Source organism: Leptodactylus fuscus, chromosome 2 (genome assembly GCF_031893055.1).
Source record: "Leptodactylus fuscus isolate aLepFus1 chromosome 2, aLepFus1.hap2, whole genome shotgun sequence".
Taxonomy (NCBI): domain Eukaryota; kingdom Metazoa; phylum Chordata; class Amphibia; order Anura; family Leptodactylidae; genus Leptodactylus; species Leptodactylus fuscus.
This window is the reverse complement of record NC_134266.1, coordinates 65,040,087-65,054,642: the sequence shown is the minus strand read 5'-3', so window position 1 is coordinate 65,054,642 and position 14,556 is coordinate 65,040,087. Positions and strand designations below refer to the sequence as shown.

The window sequence follows — 14,556 nt, the reverse complement described above, 5'->3', positions numbered from 1 at the left end:
GAGGAGAAAAAGTCCTGCATGCTCTCAACCCATGACAGATGAGAGCAAGGAACATTCAGTAGTGTGAAGGTCCTCTACTCGAGCCCGGTCATTGTGTTGTAGTGAATCCTCCTACTCCATGCAAACCCCTGATGCTCTCCCTACCCTGCCTCCCTTGGCCATCACTCAATTTGTTACACATTTTAAAGGGGTATTGCAGTTTCTTCTTATTGGTAAAGGAACTTATTTTAAGTGCCACAGCCCCTTCAAACAGCTGATTAGCAGAGGTCCTTGATTTTATACCTGCACTGGCCTTTTATTGATGAATTTTCCTAAGGATAGGTCATCAATAATAATGAACTGGAATATCCCTTCATAAGGGGTAATCCACCGTTTAAAAACTGATTAAAAACTGTATTATTTAGAAAGGCTGTGACTTTAAGACCTGTGGAAGTCTGAGTGTTGGGACCCCTCTAATCAGCTGTATCCCAGATCACACAACTCCCAGCATTGGTTATATGTGGGTGCTCCACAGTTATGGGGACAGTCGCACTCAAGTCTATTCAAGTCAAGTCTAAGGTCCGTATATTGACCATATTTTCCAACACTGAAATCTTTCAGAGACCCGGACTCACTGTTTCTTAATCCTCTATGATGCTGTGAGTCACTGCCTCACCTTGAGACTACTGTCTTGTCCTGTAGTAATGACTCACAGGAACATAAATAACTAAGATACTGAGTCTGGGTCTCCGGAAAGTGTTGAGTTTGGGAAAAACAGACAATATATGGACTCTAATTTCTGGACAAAAAAAAGTGTGTGTGCACGTTACATTAGGCTAAAGCCACATATAAGGAAATACAGCTAAAAATGCGCTGCTTTTTTTCAGCGTTTTTTTCTTATACTATTAAATATGTGATTTTCGATATATAGGGAAAAGAAAGGCATATACAACACTATATTTAACATCCTGCATTTTGTTCAAAACGTACATACTTGAAACCAAGCAGGTTTGGTTTTTTTTTAATTCAAATGTATGGACTTGAGGAAACAAAATCTCATTCACTTTAAAACACAGTGTATCTGTACTGTGAGGGCATATCTCAAATATTTAGGTTTTTAGACAATTAAAGATTAAATCTATTTGCAAATATAAATGATTTTAACTTTTGAAGTTGTAGACTAAGGCCCCATGTAGTGAGCCTTATCTTAAATGCATCATGCTTTTAACTCTGCAGACTTTCTGTGAAAAGCAATGCCACCGCGGTTTTTCCAACATCACTTCTTCGCTGTGGCCCACTACATAGATCCTTAGGGTAAGTTCACATGTTTTTTTTTGGACTGAAACCTGAGGCAGAGGCCGCCTCAGATTCCGGTCCAAAATATGGTAGCCGCGACTTAATGCCGGTATACTGCACCGGTACCCAGTTGTGCACCCTGCTCCGAATTAGGCCCAATGAACGGGCCTAGTCGGGAGTGTCTTGAGGCTGAATCGTGAGGCGAAAGGGCCTGAGGAATGAACATCTCACTTCTTTTTCCAGGAGCCAGAACAAACCGGCTCCCAGAAAAAATACCTGATCAGCTCCCATTTATTTCAATGGGAGCCGTCTTTATGGTCAGGATTTTGAGATGGATACGGCCTCAAAATCCTGACCAAAAAACTCTATGTGAGTTCACACTGAGTATACGCCAGCTTATTCTGAACGTAAAACACGTTCAGAATCAGCAGCGTATAAAGCAGTTCCCATTCATTTCTAAGGGAGCCGGCATACGAGCGCTCCCCATAGAAATGAATGGGCTGCTTTTTTCACTACGAGCAGTCCCATTGAAGTGAATGGGATGTGTTCGCGTGTACGGCTCAGACTGAGCAGAGCTAGCCGTACACGCGAGCACTTTCCATTCACTTCAATGGGAGTGCTCGTAGTGAAAATAGCAGCCCATTCATTTCTATGGGGAGCGCTCGTGTGCCGGCTCCCATTGAAATGAATGGGAACTGCTTTATATGCCGCTGATTCTAACGTGTTTTACGTTCAGAATAAGCTGGCGTATACTCAGTGTGAATTCACCCTTAGGGTGCATTCACACGGAGGAAGATGGTGCTGAATTCAGCACCATTTTCCTCCGTGTGAATGCACCCTTAGCCTAAAGTAGACTAGATATAAAAGAAATATTTCTTACATTTCTAACATTACAATAGAATATTGCTAATGTTCTCATATTAAATTATCGTCATATATAGTTTTATGGATAAGCCTCTATTCACACCCAAGATATTTAATTTCCTTTAGTATCTTTATGTGCTTTGTTTTTTTTTACCAAAGTTTTTTCCTGGTTATCCTCATCTGTGTGACCATATAAATCATTGTTCCTTGACAGTAAATCCCTACATGTAAACAGATGTCCTACTGACAACAATGCAGACTGTAGGGGGGCAAACGATGGTTCCGACCATACTCCCGAGTATTGATATGTTTATATACATTTGATTGGCGCTCATTACGGGCAGCTGATCTCCCCATGTAAGACGACCATAAGCATGGTGGATAATTTTTCCAGCTATTTTTTGATCAATTAGGACAACATATTAATGAAAGTGTAACAACGTGTTACAGGTCATTACAGATAAGTCAGCTTAGGTAGATTTCTTTTTTTTGTCTGGACTTTTACCTTCGGTCTATTTAAGCAACATGCCGGACCTGTCGCTGCTTGCTCGCCCTCCCCTCACATGAGCATAGATCAATAACATCACATTATTCAAAAGCACAAAAGGAAGATAAATGAAAATACCAGTTGCAATGTATTCATTAACAAGCCAAAAGTCCAGGCCCGGGAAGGACAGTCTGTTCCACCTAGCTCTTGTCCAAAATGATAGGTTGTTGGAATGCCAATAACAAAGAACAAATTGCTCTTCTGTTGGTTGCCTGTTGTAGAGGTGACCCACGTTTAAGAATTTTCAGCAGCTACAATATTATATATACATCTAGCATACAAACTGGAGAATTATTAATGAATCGAGGTGAAATGCTTAAGTCCCTGGCAGACTGGCAACATCTAAAAGCCACAGCGAAGACTAGCCCATGTTTGTAAAGTAGATTATATACACATAAATAGTAGGTAAATATTCTAGCATTTTATTAAGTTGTAAGATTGTTAGGGTAGGGCTCACTTCCTAAGTATATTTGCTATTGTGTTCTATACAGTGTGGAGGTGCTGTATTGTCATGAGATTTTCCAGGTACACATTTTTGATATCAGACCAGTGAAGGTCAAGGGCAGCGGTGTAAAGGGTCTGTGGTACTCTCATGAGCAATGTATCTTCTTTATTGTATACAGGACACATTGTGTACATAGTAGTAACTAAGCAGTGTATTGCAGCTTTACCCCATTAAAGTGAACAGCACAAAGCTGCAATACCACGCAGAGCCACTACTATGTAGACAGTGAAGTGGATGGCGCACTTGCATGAGAGCCACAGCCTTTCAAAGAGCTGATCGGTGGGGGTCCTCAACAGGCCATCAATGGTATGAATCCAGAAAACCACCACACTAGCAAATACACTTAGAAACTGAACCCCGCCCCAAACAATCTTAGGGTAAGTTCACACAGGATTTTTTGGATCGGAACCAATGAACGGGCCTGATCACATGGAGGGAGTGTCTTCAGGCTTGTCTTCTGCCTGAAGAATGAGCACCTCGCTTGAGCCTGAGCGGCTCCCATTGATTTCAATGGGAGCCATCTTTTTGGTCAGGATTTTGATGCAGATAAGGCCTCAAAATCCTGACCAAAAATCTCTGTGTGAACTTACCCTTACAATTTATAGAAAAAGGCACATTTATTTCTCTGCAACTAAAGTGTTAGTTAGACAGATCTAACACATATTCGTACCTCTCAGCTGTCATATAATAAATGTCTGTCACATACTAATGCAATGGATGCGGCATCTGCTTTCATTCTTCTTACATTTTAAGCTGTGGAGACAACAATGAAAATCAGAGGCAAATCTAAGTCGTTTTGGGGCTCTTTCTAATTCACGCCAGTTCTCTAGTGTGAGTAATAATGGAAATTTATGCTAGTTACTAACTGTCATAGATTTCCATTTTGGTGCTGAGACGTGAACTACTCACCTGACAGTAGAAACATAAGGGTATGTTCACATACTCATGGGAGTCCCTCGCTTTTTTTCCCACTAGAAATTTTTTTCAGCTAGCGGGAAAAAGAAGTGACATGCCCTATATTTCTGCGGATTCCGCGGGCGTCCTTGGCTCGAGATTCCCTCCTGATTAGGCCCATTCATTTTTGGACCTAATCAGGAGCCGGATGCCGCAATGGGATGCCAATTCACTGCAACGGCTTCGCGGAGAAGTCACACGGCGGTAAATATACCCTAATTGTGCTGAAACTAACAGAAACTGATGCTTAGAAATGATCAGAGAAGTGCCACCTATTCACAGATGCAAAGGGTTGGTGGAGGTGGTGAAAGGTTTTTAAAAAGGGTCAACAGTAACGGGGACAAACCGCTCCAGTCACCACTCAGTCTGCCCCAGTCTATCACATAGGCTGGTGCAGAGATTTCATTATTTTGACAAAAGAAAGTGAGTGATCGGTGGTACTATTAGACCGGATTATTGGGAACAAGGAGTTCTTGTTGATAATAGCCTTAATATCTGTCTAGCACAGCCCTTACTTGAATTTGGAGGTGTTTTATTTGGATAAGTACAGGCTGTGATTTAGCCATAACCCACACAGAAAGAATTCACATTGGTACATGCAGCAGCTTATATTAGCTTAGAGGTATTTATTATGCTGACAGTACACATTAATAAACTACAGCACCAACAACTATCCTTCCCAATTACACCAAACACATGCACACTTCGCTTGGCTGGAGCACTGCAGCTCCCAGCATGTGAACAACGCCAAGAGCTGTTGCCAAATAAAAACAGCTGATCTGCGAAGGTTGTGACACTAAGGGTTGGTTCACACTAGCGCTTGTATTCCGTCTGCAAGGAGAATACCAACGCTAATGCAAGCGCTGTGCAGTTAAGCACACAGAGCCCATAGACTATAATGGGCTCCGTGTGCTTGCTGCGCATTACCCGTACAATTCATTCGTGCAGGCAGTGCGCGGCAAGCACATGGAGCCCATTATAGTCTTTGGGCTCCATGTGCTTTGCAAGCACATCGCTTGCAATTGCGATTGCATTCCGTCCGGGGGGGTCTCCATGTGGACTCCTTGTGGACGGAATACAAGCGCTAGTGTGAACCAACCTTTAGACCCTTGACATTCTAAAACTGATAGTCTAAACTAAGAATAGGCCATCAATTTTATGGAAGTGAGTAAACGTGTTATGAAAATGCAGTGCCAGAAAGGTAACAAATGCTGCGATTTCCAAAACTCTCATGTTTTCCATATAGGTATAATAGAAATGGAAAGTCCACAGAGGAAAACTCTGAGAACTTTCTGTGACAAGCGCTGTGGAAAAAACCATGATGGGTTTCCACCACTTTGTATATTCTAAAGCGTTTTTTGGCCTTGGCTTTAAAGACAGTATCCTGAGTAAAAACAGCCATCAATTATGCAATGTTTAAAGGTCCATTCACACGGAGGAAAATGGTGAGGAAATTGGTGCGGAATTTTCCACGCTGAAAAAAAGCCTCCCATTGATTTCAATGGGTTCTGCTACCTTTTTTTTCCACTAGCGGAAAATTCTACTAGCAGAACCCATTGAAATCAATGGGAGGCTTTTTTTCAGCGTGGAAAATTCCACACCATTTTCCTTCATGTGACTGGACCCAAAGAGCGCTATATACATTCAGTTTGTTACTTGGCTTCTCTCTCTCCCTAGTCTTCTACCCATGTCAAAAAAAGGGTAGGACAAATTTAAATTTCATTTACTTATACAGCGCTATTATTTTCAGCGGCGCCCAAGTAGGGTTCACAATCTAAATTCACTTCTTAAAGCCAAAGCCATGCACGGATCATAAACACAGTAAAAGTGCTACTTCGCCTTTTTTTTAATCCACTCCTGGTTTGGCTTCAAAAACTGTGCATGTAAACCTGAACATATGAATATTCCCTAACAAACGATGCAACTGTTGTCTGTCAGATGACCAGGACAGATTTTCATCTACTTTAAAGAGGACCTTTCACCATATCCGGGCACAGGCAGTTCTATATACTGCCAGAAAGCTGACAGTGCGCTGAATTCAGCGCACTGTCGGCTTTCCCGATCCGTGCCCGGTGTAAAGCGCTATCGGTCCCGGTACCGTAGCGCTTTACAGTCAGAAGGGCGTTTCTGACCATTAGCCAGAGACGTCCCTCTGCCTCGCGGCGCCAATCGCGCTGTGCTGTGGAGCCGGGAGGAACGCCCCCTCCCTCTCCTGATAATGCTAGTCTACGGACAAGCTGTGTGAGCAGAGGGAGGGGGCGTTCCTCCCCGCTCCACAGCACAGCGCGATTGGCGCCGCGAGGCAGAAGGACGTCTCTGGCTAATGGTCAGAAACGCCCTTCTGACCATAGAAGAGCTACGGTACCGGGCCGTAAGCTCTTCACACCGGGCACAGATCGGGAAAGCCGACAGTGCGCTGAATTCAGCGCACTGTCAGCTTTCTGGCAGTATATAGAACTGCCTGTGCCCGGATATGGTGAAAGGTCCTCTTTAAGTAACTAATGAAGGTTCCCATTCAATAACCTCAAACTAAGATTTTCCAAACCAGAAGGGAATGATATTAAAAATTCATTAGAAAAATTGGAAAACTTACCATTACACAGTGAAGACACATTGCTGACAATGAATACTCCTATAAAGTAATGGCATACTTGTATTAAGTTTAATATTGAATAAAATAACTAACATACATTTTATTATATCATTGAACCTTTAGGTATCAAAAGTGCCTGCTATTCCACAGATTCTGGTCTGTAGATGACAAACAGATTCATACAGAGTACAGTGCTCTGCGCTCAATTGTGGTGACAAACTATGAGGAGACCATAAAGATGCCAATAAATGAACCAGCTCCAGGGAAGAAAAAGTCACAGATACAGGTACTAGCAAGTACACTGAAAAAAATCCTATAGAAAATTTAACAATGTCAGCCTATACTTGAAGCATGTCCCTGTTCTCAGAGCCTGCTGACTCATAAGTACAGGTGTATGTGGCCGGTGCTACAGCTTGAAGTGAATGAGACAAGCTGTAGTACCAAGATGAGCCACTGTGCCTATGTAGACATTGTGCTGATCAGCAGGGTTTACTAAAGATGGACCCCTAGTCTTTTAATATATCCACATAATTTGCTGTAGGATTGAATTTTACAGTTGGCCATTTTCAGACCAAGGCTGAGAGACAAATGTTATTGTTTGTATAATATAAAGTTCTTCAATTTCCAATATACTTTTTGTATAAATTCCTCACAGATTTCAAGATCTCTGCTTGCTGTCATTCATTCTGATACTTTCAGTAGATAAAAATCAGTCCCTGGTCATGTGATATACGGTCCCTGGTCATGTGATATACAGTCCATGGTCATGTGATGAACACACAGGTGCTGCTCGTTACAGTCACTGTACAGTAATCAGACATCTGCCTGGTAACGAGCTGTGCACCTGTGTGCTCATCACATGACCATGGACTTTATATCACATGACCATGGACTTTATATCACATGACCATGGACTTTATATCACATGACCATGGACTGTATATCACATGACCATGGACTGATTTTTATCCACTAGCAGTAAGCAGAATGAATGACAACAAGTAGAAATCTAGAAAACCGTGATGAGTTGATACTAATTGAAAGTAAATTGGAAAATTGTACAACTTTTTATTTTACAAACAATAACATTTGTCTCTCAATATTGGTTTGAAAGTAGACAACCCCTTTAATTATTATATTAACAACCATTGCACAATGTAAGTATGCTACAATCTTACCTGAATTTAAGTGGTTGAGAAATATCAATTCAATGTCATCAGCCCATCATTTACGGAACTGTAGGTATGCTTTACGAAGTTGTCTCATGAAAAACAACCTCTGTCCATATGTCCTATCAGGGCATATCAACTTTGTACAGGGGGCCTCTGCCTGGAATCACTATGTATGAGTTGGAATAGAGAGCTGCGCTATGTACATGTCTCCGTAAACTCCCTGCATACAGTGGTGTAGCTATTGGGAGTGCAGCGGTTACGACAAGGCCCTGGAGCCTGAGGAGCCCCAAACATCCTCCTGTCACATGAAATATACCCGTAGTCTAAACAGCACAAGGTAGGATAGGGCCCCACTACAGATTTTGCACTGGGGCCCAGTGTTCAAGTTACACCTCTGCCTTCATACACTAAGCTTTATATATCTGAAAGATGCATTGTGTCTTATCTATTATAAAGCCATATTATAAAGTTAGAGGTTCATAATTCTTACATAATGGTAAATGAGTAATTTTCCCTTTCTTTCAGGAATATGTAGACTACTATGGAGGTGCTGGTGTGCAGCACATTGCTCTTAACACTTCCGACATCATCAAAGCAGTGAGTAATTCAGACAGATAGCTACACCAGAGACAGCAGCAGAGGGAGGGGCGAGTTCTCCGCTTTGATCTCCTCGCTGTTTGGCTAAGAGGGTGGCGTGTTTATCTATGCGAGTCTGTGCATGAATACCTGCATATGTTTTGAAACATGAATGTTATGTATATATTGTCTTTTTTTTGTTGTAGAGAATTTAATATTAATGAATGTGTGCGTGTGATGACATATGTATAAGTTATGTATATGTTGTGAAAATGAGCTTACAACATCCACAATTTCCATAATTCATTAGTACATAAAGATTAATGGAACTAAAGATATATATATATATATATATATATATACAGTATATTATAGACGGTGTCATAGACAAACACCTGTCTAATGACAGGTCCCTATTAGGGCTAGTTCCGCGATGTAAACATTCCGCGCCGCTCACCGCGACGGAATGCCAATACAGTATTGGCATTCAGTCGCGGCATCCCGATCCTGTGTAGGCCCAACTGAATGAGCCTACACTGGAGCGTGTCTCGAGCCACATAATCCGCAGCAAGAAAGGACATGTTGCTTCTTTTTTCCGCTACTAGGTACTGGTAAAAAGAAGCGAGTGGCTCCCATTGAAGTCAATGGGACCCGTTTTTGGCAGCGGATCTTGAGGAGGATTCCGTGTCAAAATCTGCTGCCAAAAAACTCCGTGTGAACATACTCTAAGGCCGGGGACCCATGGACCGGAAACACCGCGATTTACCCGCAGCGGAGATGCTGCGGGAAAAATCACGGCATTGTACATTGCAGGCAAAGTGGATGAGATTCATGCGAATCCCATCCCCACTTTGCGGAAAAGATCGCAGCACGGATACGCTGCGATTTGCAAAGCCGTTGCGGCTTTGCAAATCGCAGCATGTCAATTATATCTACGGAAACGCCGGCGGCTTTCCCGTAGATATAACGTTAAGAAAAACTCCGCAGAGGAAAACTCTGAACCTTCTCTTAAAAGCGCTGCGGAAAGAACCGCAATGCGTTCACGCAGCGGTTCTTCCCGCAGCGTTTTAGTGCTGTGGATACGGCCCGTGGGGCCTCAGCCTTAAAAGGGTTTTAAAAATTGTTTTTATAATGGTCTACAATACAAAGATAATATAAGACAACTAAATAATTGATGGTTTCTCATGTATATGATCACAATTCTGACTCGTATATTCTCAAAGGTGAAGAATCTGAAATCTCGTGGAATGGAGTTTCTTTCTGCACCGGACACCTATTATGATGACCTGAGAAAAAAATTAAAAAGTGCCAAAATCACTGTAAAAGAGGATATTAGTGTGTTACAGGTATATATATGTGCAAAAACAACACTGTATTGGAAAGAAGATGCTTAACAATCCAAGAGAAGCAAGATTTAGGCAAAGAACCGAAAAGTTGTCTATGACCAAATTGTACTAATATTAAAAAATGTGCAGTGAAACATCCACAGTCATTTACCTTTAGATACTGAAGTCAGTCATAAAAGATGTGATAGACTTAGATATACGGTCTCTGGAGAACACTGTGACTAGATATTAATAGGTTACCTCATCTCAGCAAATTTCTGCAGATATAGGAATAACTGCTTGTTAAAGGGGTTGTCCAGTCAGGAAAAGTCATCAATATAAGATCAGCAGGTTTTCCCCCACTGTTGAGCTATAGTAAAGTGGTCATGGACACAAGATCTGCAAGACAGGGTCCCTTGAAACAGCTGATCAGCAGAAGTCCTGGATGTCAGACCCCCCTCATACCTGAGGATAGGTCATCAATAAAAAAAGAACTGGACAACCCCTTTATTTCATGACCACTAGGCTCGGACTTACAAAACAGGGGAGCAGTGCTACTCTATGGTGGAGGTGGATGAAGCTACAAGTTAGTCCTCCATGATCAGATATTGACTTATGCCAAGGATATATTCTCAATATGTATGTCCCAAAAAATCCCTTTAACTTCAATGAAGAAAGGGTGTATAACCCAGTACAGTAAAGAATATACAAATAACTGGTATTGGAAGGATTTTATGCAAACCTATATCCAAAAATTTAGACTCAACTACCATTGGTATCCAATGTTTAAAAACCTCTCTGCCTGGATCTACTTTTTGACAGGACAGAACATGGCAGGCTCAACAAATAGTCTTCAGATGTCAGACATAGGCCAGCAGAATGCTCTATGACTAATATTACCTCCATTATTTCAGGACCTAAAAATTCTGGTTGATTATGACGACAAAGGATATCTTCTTCAGATCTTCACCAAGCCAATGCAGGACAGACCGACCCTCTTCCTAGAAGTTATACAGAGATATAACCATTATGTAAGTGATTTCATGACACTATCTCTAAACGTATTCATGGGTTGTATGAACAGCAATATAGCAGGCTGCAATTCTACACCATTTCTAACCTCGGCAAGGATTAATGCATTTGCATTTATAGCCTAACCTGCACAATGTAGATGAAAGCTAAAGGGTAATTGTCTCTGGTTTTAGGACATAATTGCACCTTTTGAAGAATGTTTGTAATCATTGCGAGGACAATTTACTAACACTGCTTAAAGGTATAAATATGACCAAAGAACCAGAGAAACCATCGCACAATGGCTTTAAATCTTAAGACGATGCATACAGAATCTGACAGCCGATTTGTAACCTTCAATTAGAATAATATGTTTAAAATGTTTTAGAGATTTATCACATACATGAGCACACGTGTTACATTGACCTGTCATGGTGATCATCTCTTCCCATCAACACGTGATAAGAAAGGCTAACAATATCGATATTTAGTAAATTCAAGACTATGAACAATAACTTCCATAAATCTTCGCTGGTGGATTCACTGATCCCTCCAGTCTGGTCCCTGGGGCTTTCAATCCCGCCAGACTGTAAGTGATGCTGTCACATTCATGGCTCACATGACCACTCACATTTTTCAATACTGTTTATATATTTTGTTAAGTCCTCCACAAGGTTAAGACCCCAGGAGACAGTAACACTTTATTTTTTTATTTAGTGATTTTTTTTTGCATTCATAGGAGCTCCATTTACAGGAGTAAACACGCCCTATAGTGAAAGTGGGTACTGTCAAGACCCAGCTGATCTGCCATGGTGCAGGATACCCAGGAATCATGTCAGGGTAGACACAGACTCATGTGCAAGAACAGTTGCAGATCCTTTCTTTTCCAAAATCTCAGGAAAGAGCAATCCCTTGAGTCTCACTAACAATCCACCAGTAAGGCCGGGTTCACACAGGTTTTTTTTGGTCAGGATTTTGAGGTGGAATCTGTGAGCAAAAAACATCTTCCATTGATTTCAATGGGAGCCGGTCAGTTCTTGTTTCAGCGAACAGTCTGTTCCAGCTCCCGGAAAAAAGAAGCGACATGCTCATTCTTCAGGCGGATGCCGCGGCCGATTCAGCCTCGGACGTCCGCCTGAAGACACTCCCTCCAACTAGGCAGATTCATTTGGGCCTGATCCGGAGTGAAGTGCTGCAACTGCACTGGACCAGCATCCAATCACAGCCACCTTTTTTTTGGTCCAGAATCTGAGGCGACCTCCAACTCAAATTCCAGACCAAAAAACTCTGTCTGAACTCTGCCTAATAGTTCACCATGAATTAATTAACTTAGGCATTTGCCCTTCATCTAATACACAGTAGAAAGCTGCTGTTAAGGTGATAGGACCCCCTGAGCCCTTGTACAGCTGCACTGTTTTTCCAAGCACCATCCACAATAAAGGAGGAAAGGTCTATTTAATATCTCAGGATACAGTGAGCTGAACTAGGGCACAGAATGGCAAAAAAGTTACCAACTCCAGCTTTGTGACTCTTTAAACAACGCTAGCACCAAAAAGCCCTGAATGACTTATCATTTATGGCGCATCTGGGTCAGCTATGAGCCAGTGTAGCTTGGAGTATCAATGCACGGACTACTGGAGGTTGCACCTTGTCATAAATTAAGTGCACAAGGGATATGAAGGAAACACCAGTCTTGATTAACTCCCCCCAGAATGCAGGGGCAGGATCTTTTTACACTGACACTGTAAATCTAAGCTCAAACCAGTTTTGACAAAGTGTCTACAGGTTACTAAGTTGCAGATTCATAAATTTCTCATCATTGCCTGCTTTGTTTTTTGACTTGCCCTTCAATCTCATGGCTCTGGGAATAATAAAGGTCCAATAGCCATGGACTCAACCAATGTTCTCTTCTGAGGTTTTGGATAAAATACAATAAGGCGAACTACAAAGATACAGAATCTTATAAAATGTAAATGTGATAGAATAAATCATTCTTCTTATAACGCTAACAGTAGTGATCTATTTGCAGGGCTTTGGAGCCGGTAACTTCAAATCTCTGTTTGAAGCAATAGAAGCAGATCAAGACGCCAGGGGAAATCTTACAATCTACACTGAAAATGGAGAACCGCAGGCGTTTTATTGAAAAACGGAGAAAATCTCAAAATGTTTCTTTTCATATGTGAAAAAAATTAAAAGCATCACATCTGAGTTTTCAGAAGTTGTATCAGCCTTCTGTGCCTACTGTATATCCTCATGATATATCACTTTGTAATACTGTAAAGAAATCCCCCAGAAGCTAAAAATATCTACATTTCTAAAAATCTAAAACTAAATTCTAATTGGTTATGTTCATAGAAGAGGAAGTATGGCGCCATAGACACAGAAGTCTGTCTTCTATCAGGCTTCTTTATTTTGAGCCTCTGGAAAGTAAATGTGAACCTGTCACACATCGATCATATAGTCACATCTGCATTTGGGTTTCCATTTAGGGAGTCCTCTTGGGGACACCCCAAATGGAAAAATATATGCATTAAAAAGCAGTTACTTGGGAAACCCGTGGACCCCATAGGCTATAATGGGGTCCGTGTGGTTTCCGTTGAGTTTCCACACGTAAAATATGGAGAGAAAAGTCCTGTAAGCAGCACTTTTCTCTCCACGTTTAGTGCAGAAACCACACGGACCCCATTATGTTGTCCGGGGGTTCCTTTAGGTAACCGGTTTTTAATGCGTATAGGTCCCAAGCGGACTCCCTGAACGGAAACCCTAACGCAGATGTGAACCGGGCCTCAGCAGATTGATATATAGTCTTGTGGGAATAGATTCAGTATAAGGGTACATTAACATGGAGTCTCGGGTGTAGTCTGGCAGATATCCAGGACATTTTTCCATCCTTCTGGACATAGGTGTGACTGTAGCATAAATGCACTTACATTTCTGTCTGTTCTTAGGACAGTCTGTTCCTCTGGGCTGTGACCTACTCACAGAAAGCTGTGTCAGAGCGTATGCTCAAGAAAGACGCTGCCAACTACATACGAATAAAATACACACAACTATATATCAATCTTCTCTTCTAGTCTACAGAATGCTGCATACACATTGAAATGTATTTCAAAGTGACAGATTCCATTTCAGAATACAGCAAAAAAAAAAGTTTTTTTTTTTTTTTTCTGCAGGCTTTTTCATTGAGTTCATATTGTGTTTTTCTTCCCTTATTAAATCTATAGAGTAAATGCTTGTGGTTCCACAGCTAAAATTCACATGTTGCATTTTGCAAAACACTGCATTATCCTTGGTCAGTTTTATTACAATTAATCTTGTACTGACATTGAGCTTTATCATGTCATGTTTCTCAGTTCACATTTCACTCTATACACAATGTACAGACACTTAAAGGGGAAACTGAGGGGAGGGGGGGGGGGGGTTATTCTGGGACTCTGGTATTAATGGCCTATCCTTACAAGAGGTCACCATTATCAGATCGATAGGGATTTGGCACCTTACACCCCACTGATCAGCTCTTTGAAGTGCTGTTTTCCAATTATGGCAGCATAAGTCATATTTTTTAGTTTTTACTTTAGGCTGCAAACAGGTCATGTGACGGATGACCATGACAGTACTGATCTGTGAAGCAGAAGCAAATACTACAAACCGCTTGTCAACCATCGACACCGAAGTCCCAGAAAAACCTCTGTAGGCTAAGGCCCCACGGGACAATCCACAGCGCTAAAACACTG

At 41.6% G+C, this 14,556-nt stretch overlaps 1 protein-coding gene across 1 annotated transcript in view; it reads left to right on the top strand.

Moving 5' to 3' along the window:
- The window catches only part of LOC142194639 (4-hydroxyphenylpyruvate dioxygenase), a 54,555-nt gene extending 41,590 nt beyond the window's left edge, over positions 1-12,965 (top strand). Inside the window, exons 9-13 of the mRNA XM_075263899.1 lie at positions 6,862-7,024; positions 8,436-8,507; positions 9,710-9,832; positions 10,726-10,842; positions 12,852-12,965. Of these exons, the coding sequence (XP_075120000.1) occupies positions 6,862-7,024; positions 8,436-8,507; positions 9,710-9,832; positions 10,726-10,842; positions 12,852-12,965 (589 nt within the window). The remainder of the gene's footprint in view (positions 1-6,861; positions 7,025-8,435; positions 8,508-9,709; positions 9,833-10,725; positions 10,843-12,851) is intronic.
- Positions 12,966-14,556: the final 1,591 nt, after the last annotated feature.